Source organism: Balaenoptera acutorostrata, chromosome 10 (assembly GCF_949987535.1).
Source record: "Balaenoptera acutorostrata chromosome 10, mBalAcu1.1, whole genome shotgun sequence".
NCBI lineage: Eukaryota > Metazoa > Chordata > Mammalia > Artiodactyla > Balaenopteridae > Balaenoptera > Balaenoptera acutorostrata.
In genome coordinates this window covers 18,185,896-18,203,652 of record NC_080073.1, presented here as the reverse complement: position 1 = coordinate 18,203,652, position 17,757 = coordinate 18,185,896, and the positions used below count along the sequence as shown (strand labels likewise).

The 17,757-nt window shown below is 43.2% G+C and overlaps 1 protein-coding gene across 3 annotated transcripts in view; it reads left to right on the top strand.

Moving 5' to 3' along the window:
• Window positions 1-17,757, top strand: part of PPP4R2 (protein phosphatase 4 regulatory subunit 2) — a 155,290-nt gene that overhangs the window by 66,085 nt on the left and 71,448 nt on the right. For all 3 annotated transcript variants that reach the window (XM_057554046.1, XM_057554047.1, XM_057554048.1), the window contains one exon: window positions 10,635-10,807. In XM_057554046.1, coding sequence (XP_057410029.1) covers window positions 10,635-10,807 — 173 coding nt within the window. The remainder of the gene's footprint in view (window positions 1-10,634; window positions 10,808-17,757) is intronic.

Sequence of the window (17,757 nt, the reverse complement as noted above, 5' to 3'; positions counted from 1 at the left end):
CCTGGGCTGCATTGGCGAAGCCTGAATTGTGCCTGTGTCCCCTGCAAAGGGTGCCTTTTCATCGCCCACCCCACCCCCTCCCCAGGGTCTCACGCGGGCGGTCCTCTCGCTGCTGACACAAAAGGCCAAATGTTGAAACCCCCGACACTGGGCTCCGTTTTTCAAGAATATCTTTTAGGTTTTGCCGCGCCATTCTTCCAAGAAGTACAGGCAAAATCAATGGGCGGCACAGGACTAAATGAAAACATTATAATCTAGGCATGAGGCCCGCCATAGCCTGAACAATTGCTAGATTGAAGGGAATTGATTCTTGGGATCCTTACAATAAAGTGACTTGTTCAGGGTTAAAAGGGTCTAGAAGAAGGACTTGGATTCCCACATCCCTCTTTCTTTTCACCTAGGGCTAAAGAAATTTTTCTTATATTGTTAAGTCAGTGTTTGGGTAGTTGGGGAAGGAAAGGAGATGTAGATTTCTGGTCTGTGTTTTTGTATTGACACCTAAAGCTAAAAATTTTCCTCCTTTTCTTTCATCTTTGCTACAACCTTATTTAATGGTATTAAAACCAAAACCATGTTTTCTCTTTGAGAAAGATCTCTAGGGAAAAAAGCACTCTTCACCCCAACCTCCTCAGGCCTCTCCTGTGTCTTTAAAAATTCTGAACTAGAGACTCCTGTTTATAAAGACTTCTGTGTATGTACCTTTTTTTGTTGTTTTTTAACAAAATTCTGAAATAAAACCTAATCTCACATGCCCTTGGATCAAAAAGGAGCAAATCCTGGAAAAGAAAAAAAGCAGGTTGTTATGGAACGGGGTACATTTCTGGCAAAGAGTCCCAATACTAATTCATTTGATGAAGGGGATGTGTTGGCTGTTCGTTTGTGGCATGTTTTAATCCATTTCACTTTGATAGCAACAGGGATCAACGGGGATTTGAAAGTCTGCCCCTCCTTTTTCTTCTAAAGCGGATTTCATCTTTTTTTCTAGGTGTAGTTATACTGAGTAGGACTCTTGGCTACAAATAAAAGGTCCCTGGAGCTAGTCTAAGCACAAAGGATACTTTTTTTTAATAAGCAAACTGGTGTCCTGTAGAAACCTAGGGCAGAAAGGCCAGCAGGCTGGGCCCAGGACCTAAATCAGGAGAGGGAAAAGGATGAGGAGCCCAGGTTGGACTTTGCTTCCCCTGGTGAGACTGTGTATTCCTCTCTTTGAAGGGTCTCATTCTGTGCTCAAAGCAAAGTACCAAGGTTTCATGCTCCACGTCCAGCCACATGGAAAGACTAACTTCATCCCAGTTCCAAATTCCTGGGGGAGAAATCAGATGTTGGCAGTGTGGGTCCCCTAGGCCAGGAGCATGGAGCTAAGGAATCATGGCTGACATGGATTATTTTCTGAGTGTCAGGTGCTGTTCTAAGCATTTTCTTATTGAATCCTCACAACAACCCTGAGAATAGAATCCCCATTTTATAGACAAAGGTACCAAGGGAAAGAGAGTTAAATAATTTGTGGTATAGCTAATGAGTGCCAGAGCAGGGGCACAAACCCAGGCCACTCCAACTGTGGCCCCGTGTCTTTGGGGGTGAGGGGAAGGTCCCAGAGAAGGGGGGATTCTAGAGAGCTGGGCAGGTATCCCCAAATGTGTCTCTCTCTCCTGCATTATTTCTGCCCTTTAAATATTGCATTTTTTCCTCTGTGTTGTGTGGCTTAAACTCTCTTCCATAAGCCTATCTGTCCATATTCCCAAACTAAGGAATTCAAAACATTCGCATAGTTGCCTCCCTAGAAATCCTCTTAGCCTGTTGCAGATTATTTGAGGACGTGATCAGTGAGTAAATAACACTCAAAGACGGTTGCAAGCAGCTCTGCCATTAGATGCGAGCCCCTTGTCTTTAATTAGGGCTGAAAACCAGCTGAGTTTAATGGCATCACACTGCCCATCTTAGGTCCACTGAGTACAAGGATATTATAAACTAATTATGAAGTTGTTCCAAATCTTGGGTCTGAGCAGTAGCAAGTAAATAACCGAGTTTCCTAACTTTAGGTCAGTGAGTATTAGGTAATTCCTTGATTGTTCTTTGTATGGCCTGCCTTTGATCTTTCATACTTTATCTAGGTACTTTATCAAACATGAGCTCTTTGACCTGAAATCCAGTGATATCCATCACATTGAAAGGTTTTTCTTTGTTTATATTGATTGGGAGCATTTTCTATAAACCAGAACTAACTATATTTGAAAAAAAAAAAAAGTGTGTCACCTTTATCCCTGGAAAGGAGAGAGAGAAAATTGGCCATGACTCAGGAGATAAACATGCTTATTGTTATGATTCTTTGGGTTGCCATTGGTGAAGCAATACACACAAAACCCAAGCCCATATCTAGAATGTTTTTATTATTATAGCCTCTCGTAGCCAATCCCATCGCTTTTAAAATGTGTTTAAAAGCCATTAGCTTAAAAATGTTTTAAAACTCTTTCTATAATTAGATAGTAAATGCCTGTGGATGTGTAATTGCTGTGCTGGGTACTAGACTGACTCACAAGAAGACAGCTGAAGCCCATGGGGGACATGCAGGTAGCTCATCCCACGGGACATTTCCTGGCAGGTGAGCCACGGCAACTTCTTCAAGGGGTGAAAGACTGAACTCACATATTTACAGGTGAATTTGAGTCAAGAGCAGACTTCCGTAGAAAGGGTAGATTTGACAAGGGCTAAAAGAGAAGGCTATGTAGAAAGATGTGCTTGGATTCATGCACTTAGGTTGCAGGGAATAAAACTTAACTCAGACCAGCTAAGTAAAGGTCCAGGTGCTAGTCCCATGAACACATGGGTCAGATCATGCCAGGCCTCATGAGAACCATCTCTGGGCGGCTGCTCAGGATCAAAGCTCATTTCTTCATCCCTCAGAGTCCTCATGGTGTCTGTTGTGTTGCTTCTCTCCATGCCCATCTGATTCCATTCCGTCTGTCCAGCAATAATGTCTGCTTGTACATGGCCCAACCCCAAGTCAACACAACCTTACAAGCCCATGCCAATGATGATGGGTTGACTAGGTTTCTTAATTCGGATTCTTGAAGGTAAGAGAGAGAGGGGGGACGGAGGGTTGGCCTGTCCCAGCCTATTAACTGATTCCCAGCCCAGCTATGAACCGGTTCTCTTTCGATGGGGAGACCACCCTTGATCCGGTCCTCAGGGGCCAGAATAGCAAGATCACGTGGCATTTTCCTCTCTCAAACATGACCACCGAGGTCTGTCCCTTCTTTCAAAGCAATTTCTAGAAAAGTGGGGGTGGCCAGGGGAAGAAATGAAACCAGCCAAGTATAGATGACAAGGCAGGGCATCCAGCCAGAGGAGAAGCACTAGGGCTCTGTCCACGAAGAGAGAGAAGAGCTGAAACGCGCATGGAATGTACATAGATCGTCCATGAGTTGAACCTGATACTAGGGAGTCGGGAGGGTTTGCTGGGGCCACAGAGAGCAGGACACGCAGTCACATGGAACAGGCCTCTTCAGAGGCCCTGCCAGGCCTTGTTCTCATCCTGCCTGGGTGTGCAACCACACTATATACTCACCTCACCAAAAGCTTCCAGCAGCTGGTAGTTGTGAATGTGTTTTGCGGTGGACAGGCCCAATTATTTGGTTTTAGGACTGTCCTGGAAAGCTGGAAACAGATCATTGTTTTGGGAGTCTGAGAAGTTCATGAGCTCTGATACGAAGCTCAAGAATGAAGATCGTAGGGTCCTTGTGAGAAGGGGTTACGTCTACTTTGTCTTCATTGAGTGATTCCAGTGTGAGGGTTAATGCCTTAACTGGAGTTGATCTTCAGAGGTGTTGGCTGGTTGGAGGAATGGGATTAAGAGACTGGAATGGAAGAAGGAAGGAAATGGAAGAGAAAGAGCACAGCCAGGAAAGTGAGAGGAAGGGATGTTGGGGAGAGAAAGGAGAGGGAGAAAGCAGAGAAAGGGGAAAGCTACAGAGGGTAGAGGAATGTCTATGCTTTGATTCTCCTGTTCATTCAGTGAGCACCTACCTACTAGGTGCCAGCCACAGGGCTAGGCAGTGGGGATATGGCAGCATACAGAGGAGACAGAGTCTCTACTTTTACAAAACCTACCTTGAATTGGGAGAGGTCAACTTCCAAAGAGTAACAATGAGTCATTCGAAATCACAAATTGTGATCAGTGCTATGAAGGAAACAAATCAGGGGTTGAGAGAGCCACTGTCAAGGCTGATGGAACTGTCAAGGGTTCCATCTTTAAATTGTGTGATCAGAGACATCTTCTTGGAGGAATAAATTGCCCTTTTCTGGAACAAGGTACATTCTGGAAGAAGGAAGAAGAGGAGGCCGGGAAAGCTCAGTTCCAGAATGAGACATTAAAAAACAAAGCAGAACAAACAAAACGCTATGAGTCGTGCAAACAGCCTCCGTTCTGTTGATATAGTGTAGTAAGTAAGTAGCAAGCCTATTCCACCAGGAAGTTAAAATGATCAGACATAAACTATTCCATAATCTTAGAGACCCCAAGAGTAGGAAATGATCAGAAATGTAAGGAGCAATCAATTCACACAGTACTTTGCAAGCAGTTAGGAGGCTCTGGAAATAAACATAGACTCCGGAAAAGGATCACTAAGGGATTTCAGACTCATAAATAATCAATTAATGAGCTGCTTTATCTACGTAAAATGGAGAGGAAAAATAGCAAAGACCCAGGGTTTGAAGAGAGATTGGCTTGAAAAAAATTTTTTTAATAAATTGCAGTGTTTTGAGGCTTTGGGGATTTGGAATTTAAAAACCATTCACTGTATTATTTCCTCAGCAGCAGAAAAAAATAACCTGCACATTTCACCGTGCTGTCATTTTTAAGCATTAGATTTTGACAGCCATGATAATCTTGCTTAAACTAGATTCGTTTCAGTATAGTTATTCATCGTGTGCCAAATAACCATCATTAATCCACGCTACGTGTTCATCAGCTGCTCTACAGAGGTTTTCCATCTTCAGCCCAGCCCAGGGTGCTGGTGTAGCCCCTCTCCTCCTCCTTCACCCCATGGAGAAGGAGATTTCGCAATGTCACCCACGCCAGACGTATCTGTGAATGAAAAGGCACATCTGTTATTTTCACCTATGCACTCTTTTTTCTTTTTATTGGAGTATAATTGCTTTACAATGTCGTGTTAGTTTCTGCTGTACAATGAAGTGAATCAGCTATATGTATACAGACATTCCCCGGCCTTGGACCTCCCTCCCCCGCCCATCCCACCCATCGAGGTCATTACCGAGCACAGAGCTGAGCTCCCTGTGCTATACAGCAGGTTCCCACTAGCTATCTATTTTACATATGGTAGTGTATTTATGTCGGACCTAATCTCCCACTTCATCCCACCCTACCCTTCCCCTCTGTGTCCACACGTCCGTTCTCTACGTCTGTGGCTCTATTCCTGCCCTGCAAATAGGTTCATCGAAATGTCCACCTGTGCACTCTTGATTGCCCTTTCTTTTAGTAACAGCACGCAGTTTTCTCAGGGGAATTACTCTTCCCCCATTGCATGCAGTCTTAGAGCCCTGCCCACCCCTGACTCGCACTTAACTAGTCAGACCATCTCCTGGGAACCTGAGTCTGGGAATCCAAGAGCAGAAAGTAGGCAAGGCTGGCTCATCCTGGCAGCAATGCCGAGAAGCTGACAGTAATTAGTCCCCACACCAGATCCCAGGAGCCACCCCACTTCCTGCCCCAATTCAGCTTTCCCTCTGACTTTTTGAGCTACCTCCTCTCTTTCCAAAGGAAAAAAAAATATTTTTTGCCTCACCTGCTAGAATCAAAGTTGATTATTTGCAACCTAATATAGATTTATATTTCTTGAATATTTTAGGGCAAAGCAGTCTATTTATATAACAACTTTCCTACCATTATCTTACCTCTTTGAAGAAATCGAGTTTGCCCCCCCAAAATTAAATACTTTATCTTTTCTAAAACACACTCTGATTTCCAAACTCTTCGCCATGATCAGGCCATTTTCTCCTCCTCAAATGCTCTTCCAGGCTTCTATTTCTAACTGTCAGAATCTTATCCTTACTATATAAGTCTAAGTTTAAGTAAAGCTTTACCAAAATGCCTTCCTTTCTATAAACTCTAATAAAAAAAGTTCATTTCTGTAGTATCTCCCTTAGAAGAGTATAAATTCTCCAAGGGCAGGGGCAGTGCCTTATCACCCAGTGACACCAATGCCTTGCACTGTGGTGAACAAATACTTGTTTCAATTCTATTCTCACAGTACTTCGCGTTTCTTCCTCTGGAAAATTCTGAAGGGAAGGTAAACACGTGAATTGAATTCTGTCTGGGACCGAATTTCACGTGTGATATTCAGTAGCTGTGGTTCTTAGCTGATCTTCAGGAAATCTACAAACCCCTAAATTTGTAAGCAGATATTCTTCATATATTTTTCCAAAGGCAGAGTCTAAAGCTTTCATTAGATTCTCAGAGAGATCTGTGACTCATAAAAGGTTAAGAAAGTCTGGCCACCTGCATGTCTAGAGGCAATTGCTGTAAAACATTTACCACCAATGTGCTATGTGTCCGGAAGGATGCCAGGCTCATTCCATTTAAGTTATCTTGTTTTATCCTTCTAGTAGCATAATGCAATAGTTCTTGTTATGGCAATAGCAATGATAATAGTAATGATTACAGCTTACATTTACGGGGTGTACCTTCTGTGTGCAGCAAGCACTGTTCCAGGTACTTCTAGATATGAACTCATTTAATACTTCCCCAAATCCTACAAGTGATATTTACAGTTCTTCCCCCTTTTACAGATAATGAAACTGAGGCCCAGAAAAATCATGTAATTTGCTTGAGTTCATGCAACTAATGGCAGAGTTCTGTACTGAAACCCAACAGCTTGATTCTAAAGCTTGCTCCTTAGCCACTCTGCTGTTAGGTCATGGCTAACACATGGTAGAACTGGGATTCAAATCTGCATCATTTAACTTCTCTTTAGTGCTTCTAAACTGAGGCCAAGGGTTTCAGCAACTCACCCAAGTTTTTAGAACTAGGAGGTGGTAGGAGCCAACTTTGACCCTACCTGTCTTATTACAAAGGCTTTCGGAAGAATTTCAGTAAAGTAGGTGTTAACTCTTCACTAAATGTTTGACAGAATTCGCCTATGAAGCCATCTGGTCCTGGACTTTCGTTTGTTGGAAGATTTTTTAATCACAGTTTCGATTTCAGTACTTGTGGTTGGTCTGTTCATAGTTTCTATTTCTTCCTGGTTCAGTCTTGGAAGAATTTGTCCTTTCTAAGAATTTGTCCATTAATTGGTATATAGTTGCTTGTAGTAGTCTCTTATGATCCTTTGTATTTCTGTGGTGTCCACTCTAACTTCTCCTTTTTCATTTCCAATTTTATTGATTTGAGTCCTCTCCCTCTTTTTCTTGATGAGTCTGGCTAATGGTTTATCAATTTTGTTTATCTTCTCAAAGAACAGCTTTTAGTTTTACTGATCTTTGCTATCGTTTCCTTCATTTCTTTTTCATTTATTTCTGATCTGATCTTTATGATTTCTTTCCTTCTGCTAACTTTGGGGTTTTTTTGTTCTTCTTTCTCTAATTGCTTTAGGGGTAAGGTTAGGTTGTTTATTTATTTATTTATTTATTTTTAATTTATTATTTATTTTTGGCTGTGTTGGGTCTTCGTTTCTGTGCGAGGGCTTTCTCTAGTTGTGGCAAGCAGGGGCCACTCTTCATCGCGGTGCGCGGGCCTCTCACTATCACGGCCTCTCTTGTTGCAGAGCACAGGCTCCAGACGCACAGGCTCAGTAGTTGTGGCTCACAGGCCTAGTTGCTCCGTGGCATGTGGGATCTTCCCAGACCATGGCTCGAACCCGTGTCCCCTGCATTGGCAGGCAGATTCTCAACCACTGCGCCACCAGGGAAGCCCTAGGTTGTTTATTTGAGATGTTTCTTGTTTCTTGAGATGGGGTTGTATTGCTGTAAACTTCCCTCTTAGAACTGCTTTTGCTGCATCTCATAGGTTTTGGATTGTCATGTTTTCATTATTATTTGTCTCTGGTATTTTTTTATTTCCTATTTGATTTCTTCAGTGATCCATCAGTTCTTTAGTAACATATTATTTAGACTCTGTGTCTTTGTGTTTTGCCTTTCAGTGATGCCCTCAATGGGCTCGGTCCTCTAAGGAGGCTGCAAAGAGAGGAAAAGTTTTCTTTTTGTAGTGGAGTCCTTAAACTACTTAGGAAGAGGAAAAAACCTTCATCACCAATCTTAAACTCCATGAAGGCAGGACCTGTACACATAGCAGGCATTTGATAAATATTTGTTGATTCCATCAGTCCGTGCGTTTACAAAAACAGAGGTAGTGTCTAGGGCAGTTCAGTCAGCAGAGAATACTGGCAGGTGCTTAAGCAGGGACTGCAAATCCAAATGGCCGGGCAGGTATCAGAAAGGAGTGAAGTGACTCATTGGATTAAAAAAAGGCAGCTATTGGGCTGGGGTCAGGTCACAGTTCAGAAGCACAAAAACATGTTTAGATATTTTCACTCCCACTGTGCTCACATCCACCCTCTGCACTGAAGTGCAGAAAAGTCACACAACTAATAGAGGAGTTGGGATTCAGACCCTGATAGTATAACTTCAAGATGAGCACTGGTCTCTCCCAGCTGTGGATTGTGTATGCGCAAGCGTGGAGGTGAATGCAAGTAAGGGAAACATCCTGGTGGAATGGAGTTCTCCCAAGAAAAGGAAGATCTCATAGTGTGTTGTGAACAATTAGGAATTAGAGGGTGCTTGGATGTCACAGCAGTCTGTGAGTTTTATGTTTTGTTTTGTTTTTTGGCCGTGCCATGCAGCTTGCGGGATCTTAGTTCCATGACCAGGGATTGAACCTGCGCCCTCGGCGGTGAAAGCTCCAAGTCCTAACCCCTGGACTGCCGGGGAATTCCCCAGTGGCATGTAATTTCTGAGTGGTAGAAATATTACACACCGTCTGCCAGAGGGGATGCCCGATGATGTCTTCATTCTTTGCTTTCCATCTCGAAGGTTTCTGTAAATAACCTCTAAGCAGGGGTCCTTTCCATGAGAAGGGAATGCCATCAACCCAACCAACAAGCACATCTTTATGACGCTCTTCTGACACTGGTAATTGATTTGCTCTAAGCCTTCTGTGCTGTCACACGGGGCCTTTCTCATGGTCAGTGGCACACGTTTGCAGAGAACTTTGATCCATCCTCCTCTAGCCTTGGCCCTTAAAGCCACCAGGAAGCAGGAGCCGGGAAGCTCATGGGTTATGAGCTTATTGCTGATTTTATAATCCCTAGTCACCAAGAGGAAATTTACTGAGTCCATCAGGATTAGAGCAGAGTTTCTCGACCTTGGCACTACTACAGTGGTGGGGCTTGCTGTTCACTGAGGATATTTACAGCATCCCTGGCCTCTACCCACTAGATGCCAGTAGCAGCCTTGTCATGTATGACGACCAATGTCTCCCTCCAAACACCGCCAGGTGGTCCCGGGAGACTGCAGGGTAGCATCACCCCTGGCTAAGAACCACTGGCTTAGAGATGCAAACACGCACAAGGACACGTGTGCACATGCTCACCCACAGTGTACATAGTCATCTTGACAGGGGGACTTCTTTTTGTGTTGCTTTCTGTTGTTGTTGTTGTTTTCCTATTGTAGTATTTTGTTTGTTGTTTTTTCCTTCACTTTGTTTCTGTTGGTTGGTTGCTTTTTAATCTGAAGAAGAACCTTTGCTTCAATCTTTTTTTTTTTATAAATTTATTTATGTATTTATTTATTTATTTATTTATTTTTGGCTGCGTTGGATCTTCTTTGCTGCACACGGGCTTTCTTAAGCTGCGGCGAGCGGGGGCTACTCTTCATGGCGGTGCACGGGCTTCTCATTGCAGTGGCTTCTGTTGTCGCAGAGCACGGACTCCAGGCGCGCGGGCATCAGTAGTTGTGGCACGCAGGCTTCAGTAGTTGTGGCACACGGGCTTAGTTGCTCCGGGGCATGTGGGATCTTCCTGGACCAGGGCTCGAACCTGTGCCCCCTGCATTGGCAGGCAGATTCTTAACCACTGCGCCACCAGGGAAGACCCTTTGCTTCAATCTTGTCTCTAATTTTTCAAGTTGGTCCATTTCACAAAACCTTTTCAAAGAGTTGATTGTAACTGCTAATGCTATGGACCACCGCCGTGTGCTTGTCACTCTGCTATGCATTTTACATGAGCTTTTTAAAAATGGAATCATCAAAATAACAGGGCAATCCTGTTACATCCATCTTGCGGATGAGGAAATTGAACCACAGGACGGTTAAGTCACTGGGCCCAGGTTGCACTGTTTTTGAGTGACAGAGTTGGGATTCTGATCCAGGCTGTCTGCTGCCCTTATTTGCTTTCTTGTCTAAGATGCTATATCGCCCTCCTCTTTGGGGTAAAACCTCCAACATCACTAATGTGTGCTCCTTCAATTCCTGATCTCAGAATATCGACAAACGTGGTAAAATCTGAGCTACAAGTCACAAGCACAGTCACGTGCTTTGAAATCCTGTGTGGTGTGCAGTTTATGGAAACGTTGGTTTCATCGCTGACACTGATTGTACACACATATCTTTCTCTTGTCACCACCAGAGTGTCTGTACGTGTTCCCCTGCCAGTGGAACTACCGTCCTGATCACTGCATGTACGGAAGCAATTGCAGAGCGGCTGAGCGGGAAGGCGTGTCTGTCCTGCATGGGAACCGAGGCGTCTACCATGACGAGAAGCAGCCAACTTTCAAAGCGCTCTATGAAGCAATCCGAGATGTAAGTGTGTTCTCACCCCCCATTCAGCAGACATGTACTTATCAGCATGAAGCAGTGCAGGCGCTTTGGTCACCCGTCCCTTTGAAGGCCAAATAATTCCCAGAAGCATTGAGTTCTAACCACTTTTCCCCAGCCTCACTCACGCTATGTCACTCCATCCACTTGCCACCTGATACTATACTTTGTCCACTCTTGACTTAATATTTCCAAGAAAGTCACTCATTTTTTTTTCTCTGAAATAAATTCGCTGAAGGAGGAAGTGTCCTATCAGAAAGGGAAACCCTTGGTAACTGACTATACTGCTGAACTGAATGAATAAGCATTTTCAGAACTCTAATGGAAAACTGATGAATTCATAAAAGTGCTAACAAAAGATCAAGATAAAAAAAAAAATTAATTACATGGGACTGAGTGAACTGATGAGGATGATTATAATTTTTGTGACTTCCTGTTTGAATGAAAAAAAAAAATCCTCCCCCCCAAAAAACAGTAAGCAAAAAAAAAAAAAAAAAGAAAGAGAAACTCTGTGCCATTTGCCGTAATAAAGGATCAGAGGTTAGGATATAGGTAATACAATAAAAATAAAATATTATTCAGCTCAAGCTAAGTGTGTTGCCTGATTGCCAACTCCACCCTATTGAACAAGCAGGTGTCGAGGTGGTCATTTAGGACAGCAGTCCCCAACCTTTTTGGCACCAGGGACGCATTACAAGGAAGACGATTTTTCCACGGATGGGGTGGGAGGGTGGGAGGGCGTGGGGGATGGTTCAGGCGGTAATGCCAGTGATGGGGAGCAGTGGATGCAGCTTCGCTCGCTCGCCCTCCGCTCACCTCCTGCTGTGCAGCCCGGCTCCTAACAGGCCGCAGACCGGTACCAGTTCGAGGACCAGGAGTTGGGGACTCCTGAGTTAGGACCAGGAGCCCAACCAAAGTGACAATCAAGGTTTTATTTATGGACTGCCGCAGTACAAGCAAGAGGCAAGAAGAGGCACCGGCTCTCGGTGGTCCATTTTTATACACCAAAGGATGCTGGCTGAGGGTCAAGTGGCTGCAGCACGGAGGCAGGAATATCTCCTGAATAAAAGGCTTTTGCATCTTTACGGACCCATGAACCTTGGGGAAGAGGAGAGGGAAGGAAGAGGGGAGGAGGAGAAAGGTACTCCCCCACACACACCTCCCAAAGGAGGCCTCCACATGGAGGTGCTTGGGGCAGGGATGCAGACATGCGTATAAGCCATGGTGGCTTATACACACAAAGAAAACTGCAGCTCGCTGCCATGCACCAAGTCTGGGAGGGCAGCTTCCCCCGCCCCCCCACCCCAAGACCTGCCAGACAGCCTTGTAATTCACTCAGCCTCTGGCTGAGTGCAGATCACGCCAACTATTCTGGCCTGGAGCTGAGGCCCCCTCTTACTCCCGTGAGGAGGTTGGTTAGCAGGAGCAGTTAAAGACCTATGTGATAATTTCCTTGCAGTAACTGGGAAGGTCGAAAGGACCTTGCTTTGTGGTTCACCACCTAATATCACGTCAAGTACTGCCTGCTGGTACCTGGATCCCTCACTTTGGGAAACACTACTTTCCACATTGCCTTTCCCCTTGAAGTTGCTGGGGCAGAACCAGCAACAGCTGCTTTCAGAGATTTCCCTTTTGAAACTTTCATTCCAAAACATAGAGTGTAGGAGTCGGCCAACTTGGGCCAAACATTGGGCCAAGTCTGGCCTGTTTTTGAAAGACATGTGGGGTAAGAATGGTTTCTTAAATAGTTGGGGAAAAAATGAACAGAAGAATATTTCGTAACACAGGAAAGTTTTATGAAATTCAGATTTCTCTGTTCATATAGTCTTATCAGGACACAGCAACAACTGTTCATGTTACGTATTGTCTGTGGCCACTGGTATGCCACAAAGGCAGAGATGAGTAGCTATGACACACTGTACGGCCCACAGAGTCTGAAATACTTACTATCTAGCCCTTTACAGAAAAAATTTGCCAACCCCTGACAGAAGGCATGTAGATTTTATTAGAGGGTTTTTTCCTTGGGGATCTGGGTCATGATTCATGAAAAGGATTTGGCAGGAATGAGGTGAGGGTGAATCCTGCAACATAGTAATGCGTTTTTGCACGTGTGAAAGTATGCATTTTGCTAAGGAGAATCCCAGAGAATTCCAATTCTGGAATCCCCAGAATTGTCTTCTGTGGAGGGAAAGAATTTCACGTGCCAATAAACTAACACCTCTTTCTTCTCCTGGGATTCCTGCTGTTGTTTCTCAAAAGCCAGGTGATTTAATTACACAGAAGATTTGTTCTGTACTTAGTGATATCACATTTAAATATTCAAACACTGACTCCAGGCGAAAACCCATTCAGGAGTACAAGTGGAAGTTAAATAAGAATGCAGCAGACGTGGACATCAGAGCCATGCCCCAGGATGTTCTGTAATCTGTCAGCCCTGGCCTGGGATTGAGCAACTACGGTTCTAGAATTACAATCGGTCTTGTTTGTTTTCTGGGTGGATCAGAAGGAGGGCCAAATAACTGTTTCATAAATGCTCCTGCATAATACACTCACTGATTTTCCTCAGTTGGGAGTAAAAAGACAATTTTCGTTCATGTATTTCAATCAGGACAATCACTAACCCCATCCTGAAACTCGAGTAAATATAGACAGACTTCATCATAAAAGACCTATTTCTCCACTCGTCACTGTGCACCCCAGTGCAGTGGGGTCAGAGCTTGGCTTTGGGCATCGACAGACCTGGGTTCACGTCCCAATTTTGTCACTTTCTGGTGATTAGTCATTAACTCTGTGCTCTTGACTTACTGAGCCTCAGTTTCCTCATCTGTGAAATGGGGATAATAATATTATCTACCTCATAAAACGTGTTGTGAAAATTCAACAAAATGATTGTTTTTACACTTTTAGTACAGCACCCAACATAGAGTTGTTCTCAATAATTAGAAGTTTCACACTCTTTTCTTATCTTGTCCACATTTTCTCACTTGCTCTCTCTCTTCCCCTCTATAAATATTTTTCCTCTCTCTCTCTTTCACTGTATGTCTTTCTTCCTTTATCTCTCTCTGAAAATATTCCTCCTGTCCCTCCCTCTTCCTTCTCTTCCCTCCCCTTCTCTCTCTTTCTCTCTCACACACACACACACAAACACACATACTCACATACCCTAACCCTGTGTGTATGTTTGTGTGAAGGGTAAGTGTGATCTCCCCCCATCATGACCCAAGGAAAATTATATACGAGGCAGACATTCTGCCAGTAATTCTTTCAACAATCACTCTGAAGAGCCTATTTTATGCAGGAACAATTCTGGGTTCCGGGAACTCAGAAGTCAACAAGACTGACGAAGCCCGCTCCTCATGAAGCGTATATTCTGGGTGAGGAAGCCAGACAGTACTCACATAAACCAGGAAATCAATAAAACTCTTATCAGATAGTGGAAGGTTAAAAGGTGACCAGAGCAGGGTGATGGGCATCCAGGATGGAGAGGAAGGTTCACGAGCTCAGGTCCTCAGGGAGGCTTCTGCCAGCCTGAGCCTTGATCCCTGGGACAATCTGGGGAGAGATCCTGCCAAGTAGAAGAAATAACCTGGGAAAAGTCCCTGAGTCGGGAGTAAGTTTGTGTGCCCACCGACAGGGAAGAGGCCACAGTAACCAGAATGAACAGAAAAGGGAAGAGAGGAGGAGATGAGCAGGGAGAGTTCCAGGTCACATTGAACCTTTGGGGACAGGAGAGGGGTTGGAATCTTACTCTAATTGCAGCAGGAAGCCCCTGCAGGAAAACGATGTGCTCTGATTTATGCTTTAAAAATACCTCCATGGTAACTTGGTGCAGGGGTTGCAAGAGTGAAAACAAAAAGGCTATCTATGAGACTTACTGCAGCCTTCCAGGTGAGAGATGGGGCTGGCGTGCACTTGTGTGGTGTCGGGAAGATGAGAGGCCGCACTCGGGATGTGCTGTAGAGGTAGAGTTTACGGTACTTGGCTGTTGCACCAGGTGAAGGATGTAGGGGAAAGAGAGGAATCAAGGAGGGCTCCACGGTTTTGACCTATTCGGTTCCTGTCACTGGGGATACAGTGATGAAAAGGAGTTTATCAATGGTCTAAATTGTGCTGTGAAAGAAAAAGTGTTCCAAACATGGTCTCGGACAGAACGCTTTTTTTGCATTACATAATGTGTAATCTCCTTCTGGGAAGAAATTCACGTTTCTGATAAACACGCTTAAGCAATATTTCTGATGAACTTTAAGGGATTAAGACTTGTTCTAGGAAACTAGACACCCACCCACTCTGCTGTCAGGCAATAGTATCTGACTTTTCATCATTCTTATTTCCCTTTTGTTTTTTTCTCTAGTCTTTTTGTTTAGAATGTCCTTGCCAACAATGAATCTTTGACTTGACCTACTAGAGGCCTTTTCCCTTTCGACAAGATTGTAATAAAACTTGCACTCATGCTCATAATTAGGTGGTCTGAAAGATTTATTTTGGGAAATACAGACACATTCCATAGGAAAACAAGATAATTTATTTTTTTATTTTTTTTATTTTTTTGATAATTTCTTTTTAAAGTCCAATATTAAGTGGGAAAAAACCAACAACCAATATTTGGTACCTGAATTACTAAAATAAAGTTCACTGATGATACATTTCACTAGTAATTGTTAAACTCTGAACTTCATGAGATTACCATAGTTCCTTCATTAAGATTGCTACAAAGGCAAGATATATGAACAATTCAGTGTTTTATTTTAGTAGATTTCAAGTATCTACTTGAATCTTTTTTAAAAATTTTATTGAAGTATAGTTGATTTACAATGTTGTGTTAATTTCTTCTGTACAGCAAAGTAACTCAGTTATACATATATGTATTCTTTTTCATATTCTTTTCCATTATGGGGTTTGTCACAGGATATTGAACATAGTTCCCTGTGCTATACAGTAGGACCTTGTTGTTTATACTTGAGTCTTGCCTCTACTCGGCAAGAGCATGCTATAGAATATCCTGTCCTGGGAAATATACTTCACTCTTAGATTTTAAGAGCTTTTAGAACCCAAATAAATCATCTTTTTTTTTTTTTTTTTTTTTTAAGAAGTAAAGAAACAGGCCCCAAAAGGGTAAGTGATTGCCTGGGGTTGCACAGGACTGAATCAGGATTTGAACCTTGAATCAGGATTTGAACCTCGGTCCTCGGAGGTCCCTTCCTCTGTATCCAAAAACGTACCAAGCTGTGCCTGCATGCTTACAGTAATTCCCTGTGTCATTTCTCAGTAAGTTATTTGCGTTTTAAATGGCATTCCAGTAACTAAAATACACTTTTCTTTCTTTTTTTTTTTTTTTTAACTCATCTTTCAGTTTCCCTTTCAAGACAATCTCTTTCAATCCATGTATTACCCTCTTCAGCTGAAGTTTTTGGAGACTGTGCACACTTTATGTGGACGAATCCCACAAGTTTTTCTGAAGCAAATTGAGAAAACCATGAAAAGGGCTTATGAGAAACATGTCATCATCCATGTTGGCCCGAACCAGAGGCGCTGAGTATTTCCTATTGTCGCAAGTCAATTAGGCATCTCATGAACGAGGAAATACTCATCTTCAAGCTGCCTGCATCTCTTTTATGTGAATATTTCATGGTGCTCTATGACAACTGAGTTTAAAAAGACTTGTTAAATGTTGCTAAATCAGTTGCCCCTGCATGGAAATATGCTTTAATTTTTTTTCTAAAGTGCTATTTATCTCTCTCTGTTTTTTTTAGAAAATGATATTGTTGCTCACTTAACATTGTTGAAGTAGGTTGAGCTAGCTGTGAAAAGGAACTCTTGTGAGCCTTCTGATTCCCAAGTGTCTGAGACAACGTCAGTGGCATCTGATGTGGTACATTTTGTCCACTTTTCTTGAGACTCTTTCTATGCAATGGGTTCGCCCCACCCCTTGTTATAAAAGAAATACATGCTTGTTGGAAAACAAATTTTTAAAACTTACAGAGAATATATAGATCATTGGACCAAAATCAAGATGAGATTAACCATAATCCTATCAACCAGGGAAAAAGATTTTTATTTTAGTGTAGTCCCTTCTAGCCTTTTTTTTACTTGCCTTTGTCTTTTCCATCGTATAAACATGTATCTAAAACAGGTAGTCTAAGTGAAAGTGGGACCCTATGCTGAGATTGTTATGTAGGAGACTAAAAATTTAGACAAAATGATGATGCCTACAACGCTTTATTTAAAATACATCTGGGGGCTTCCCTGGTGGCGCAGTGGTTGAGAATCTGCCTGCTAATGCAGGGGACACGGGTTCGAGCCCTGGTCTGGGAAGATCCCACATGCCGCGGAGCGGCTGGGCCCGTGAGCCACAATTACTGAGCCTGCGCGTCTGGAGCCTGTGCTCCGCAACAAGAGAGGCCGTGACAGTGAGAGGCCCGCGCACCGTGATGAAGAGTGGCCCCCGCTTGCCACAACTAGAGAAAGCCCTAGCACAGAAACGAAGACCCAACATAGCAATCAATCAATCAATCAATTAATCAATAAAAATAAATAAATCTTTAAAAAATAAAAATAAAATAAAATAAAATAAAATAAAATAAAATACATCGGGGACAGAGATCAAGATTAGGGGACCGACCACGTGAGACGAGATTAAGGGAGCACAAGCCCTGCTCACACCCTAATCTTGTCAGACGTCCCGCCTCACCATTGTTATAAAACCCCTCATCAAATCCTCTGGGGTGGGGACACATAGTTTTTCAAGGCAGGAGCCTGCTCTATCCCCCTTTGCCTGGCAAAGCAATAAAGCTATCCTTTTCTACTTCAAAAAAAATACATCGGGGAGAAGCATTCGGATTTTAGCTAATTGGGCAGTGATAAAGGATGAAGCATATCTGGGGGTGTCTTTTAAGAAAAATTGTTCAGATTTTTCCAAATCATAAGACATGTCTATG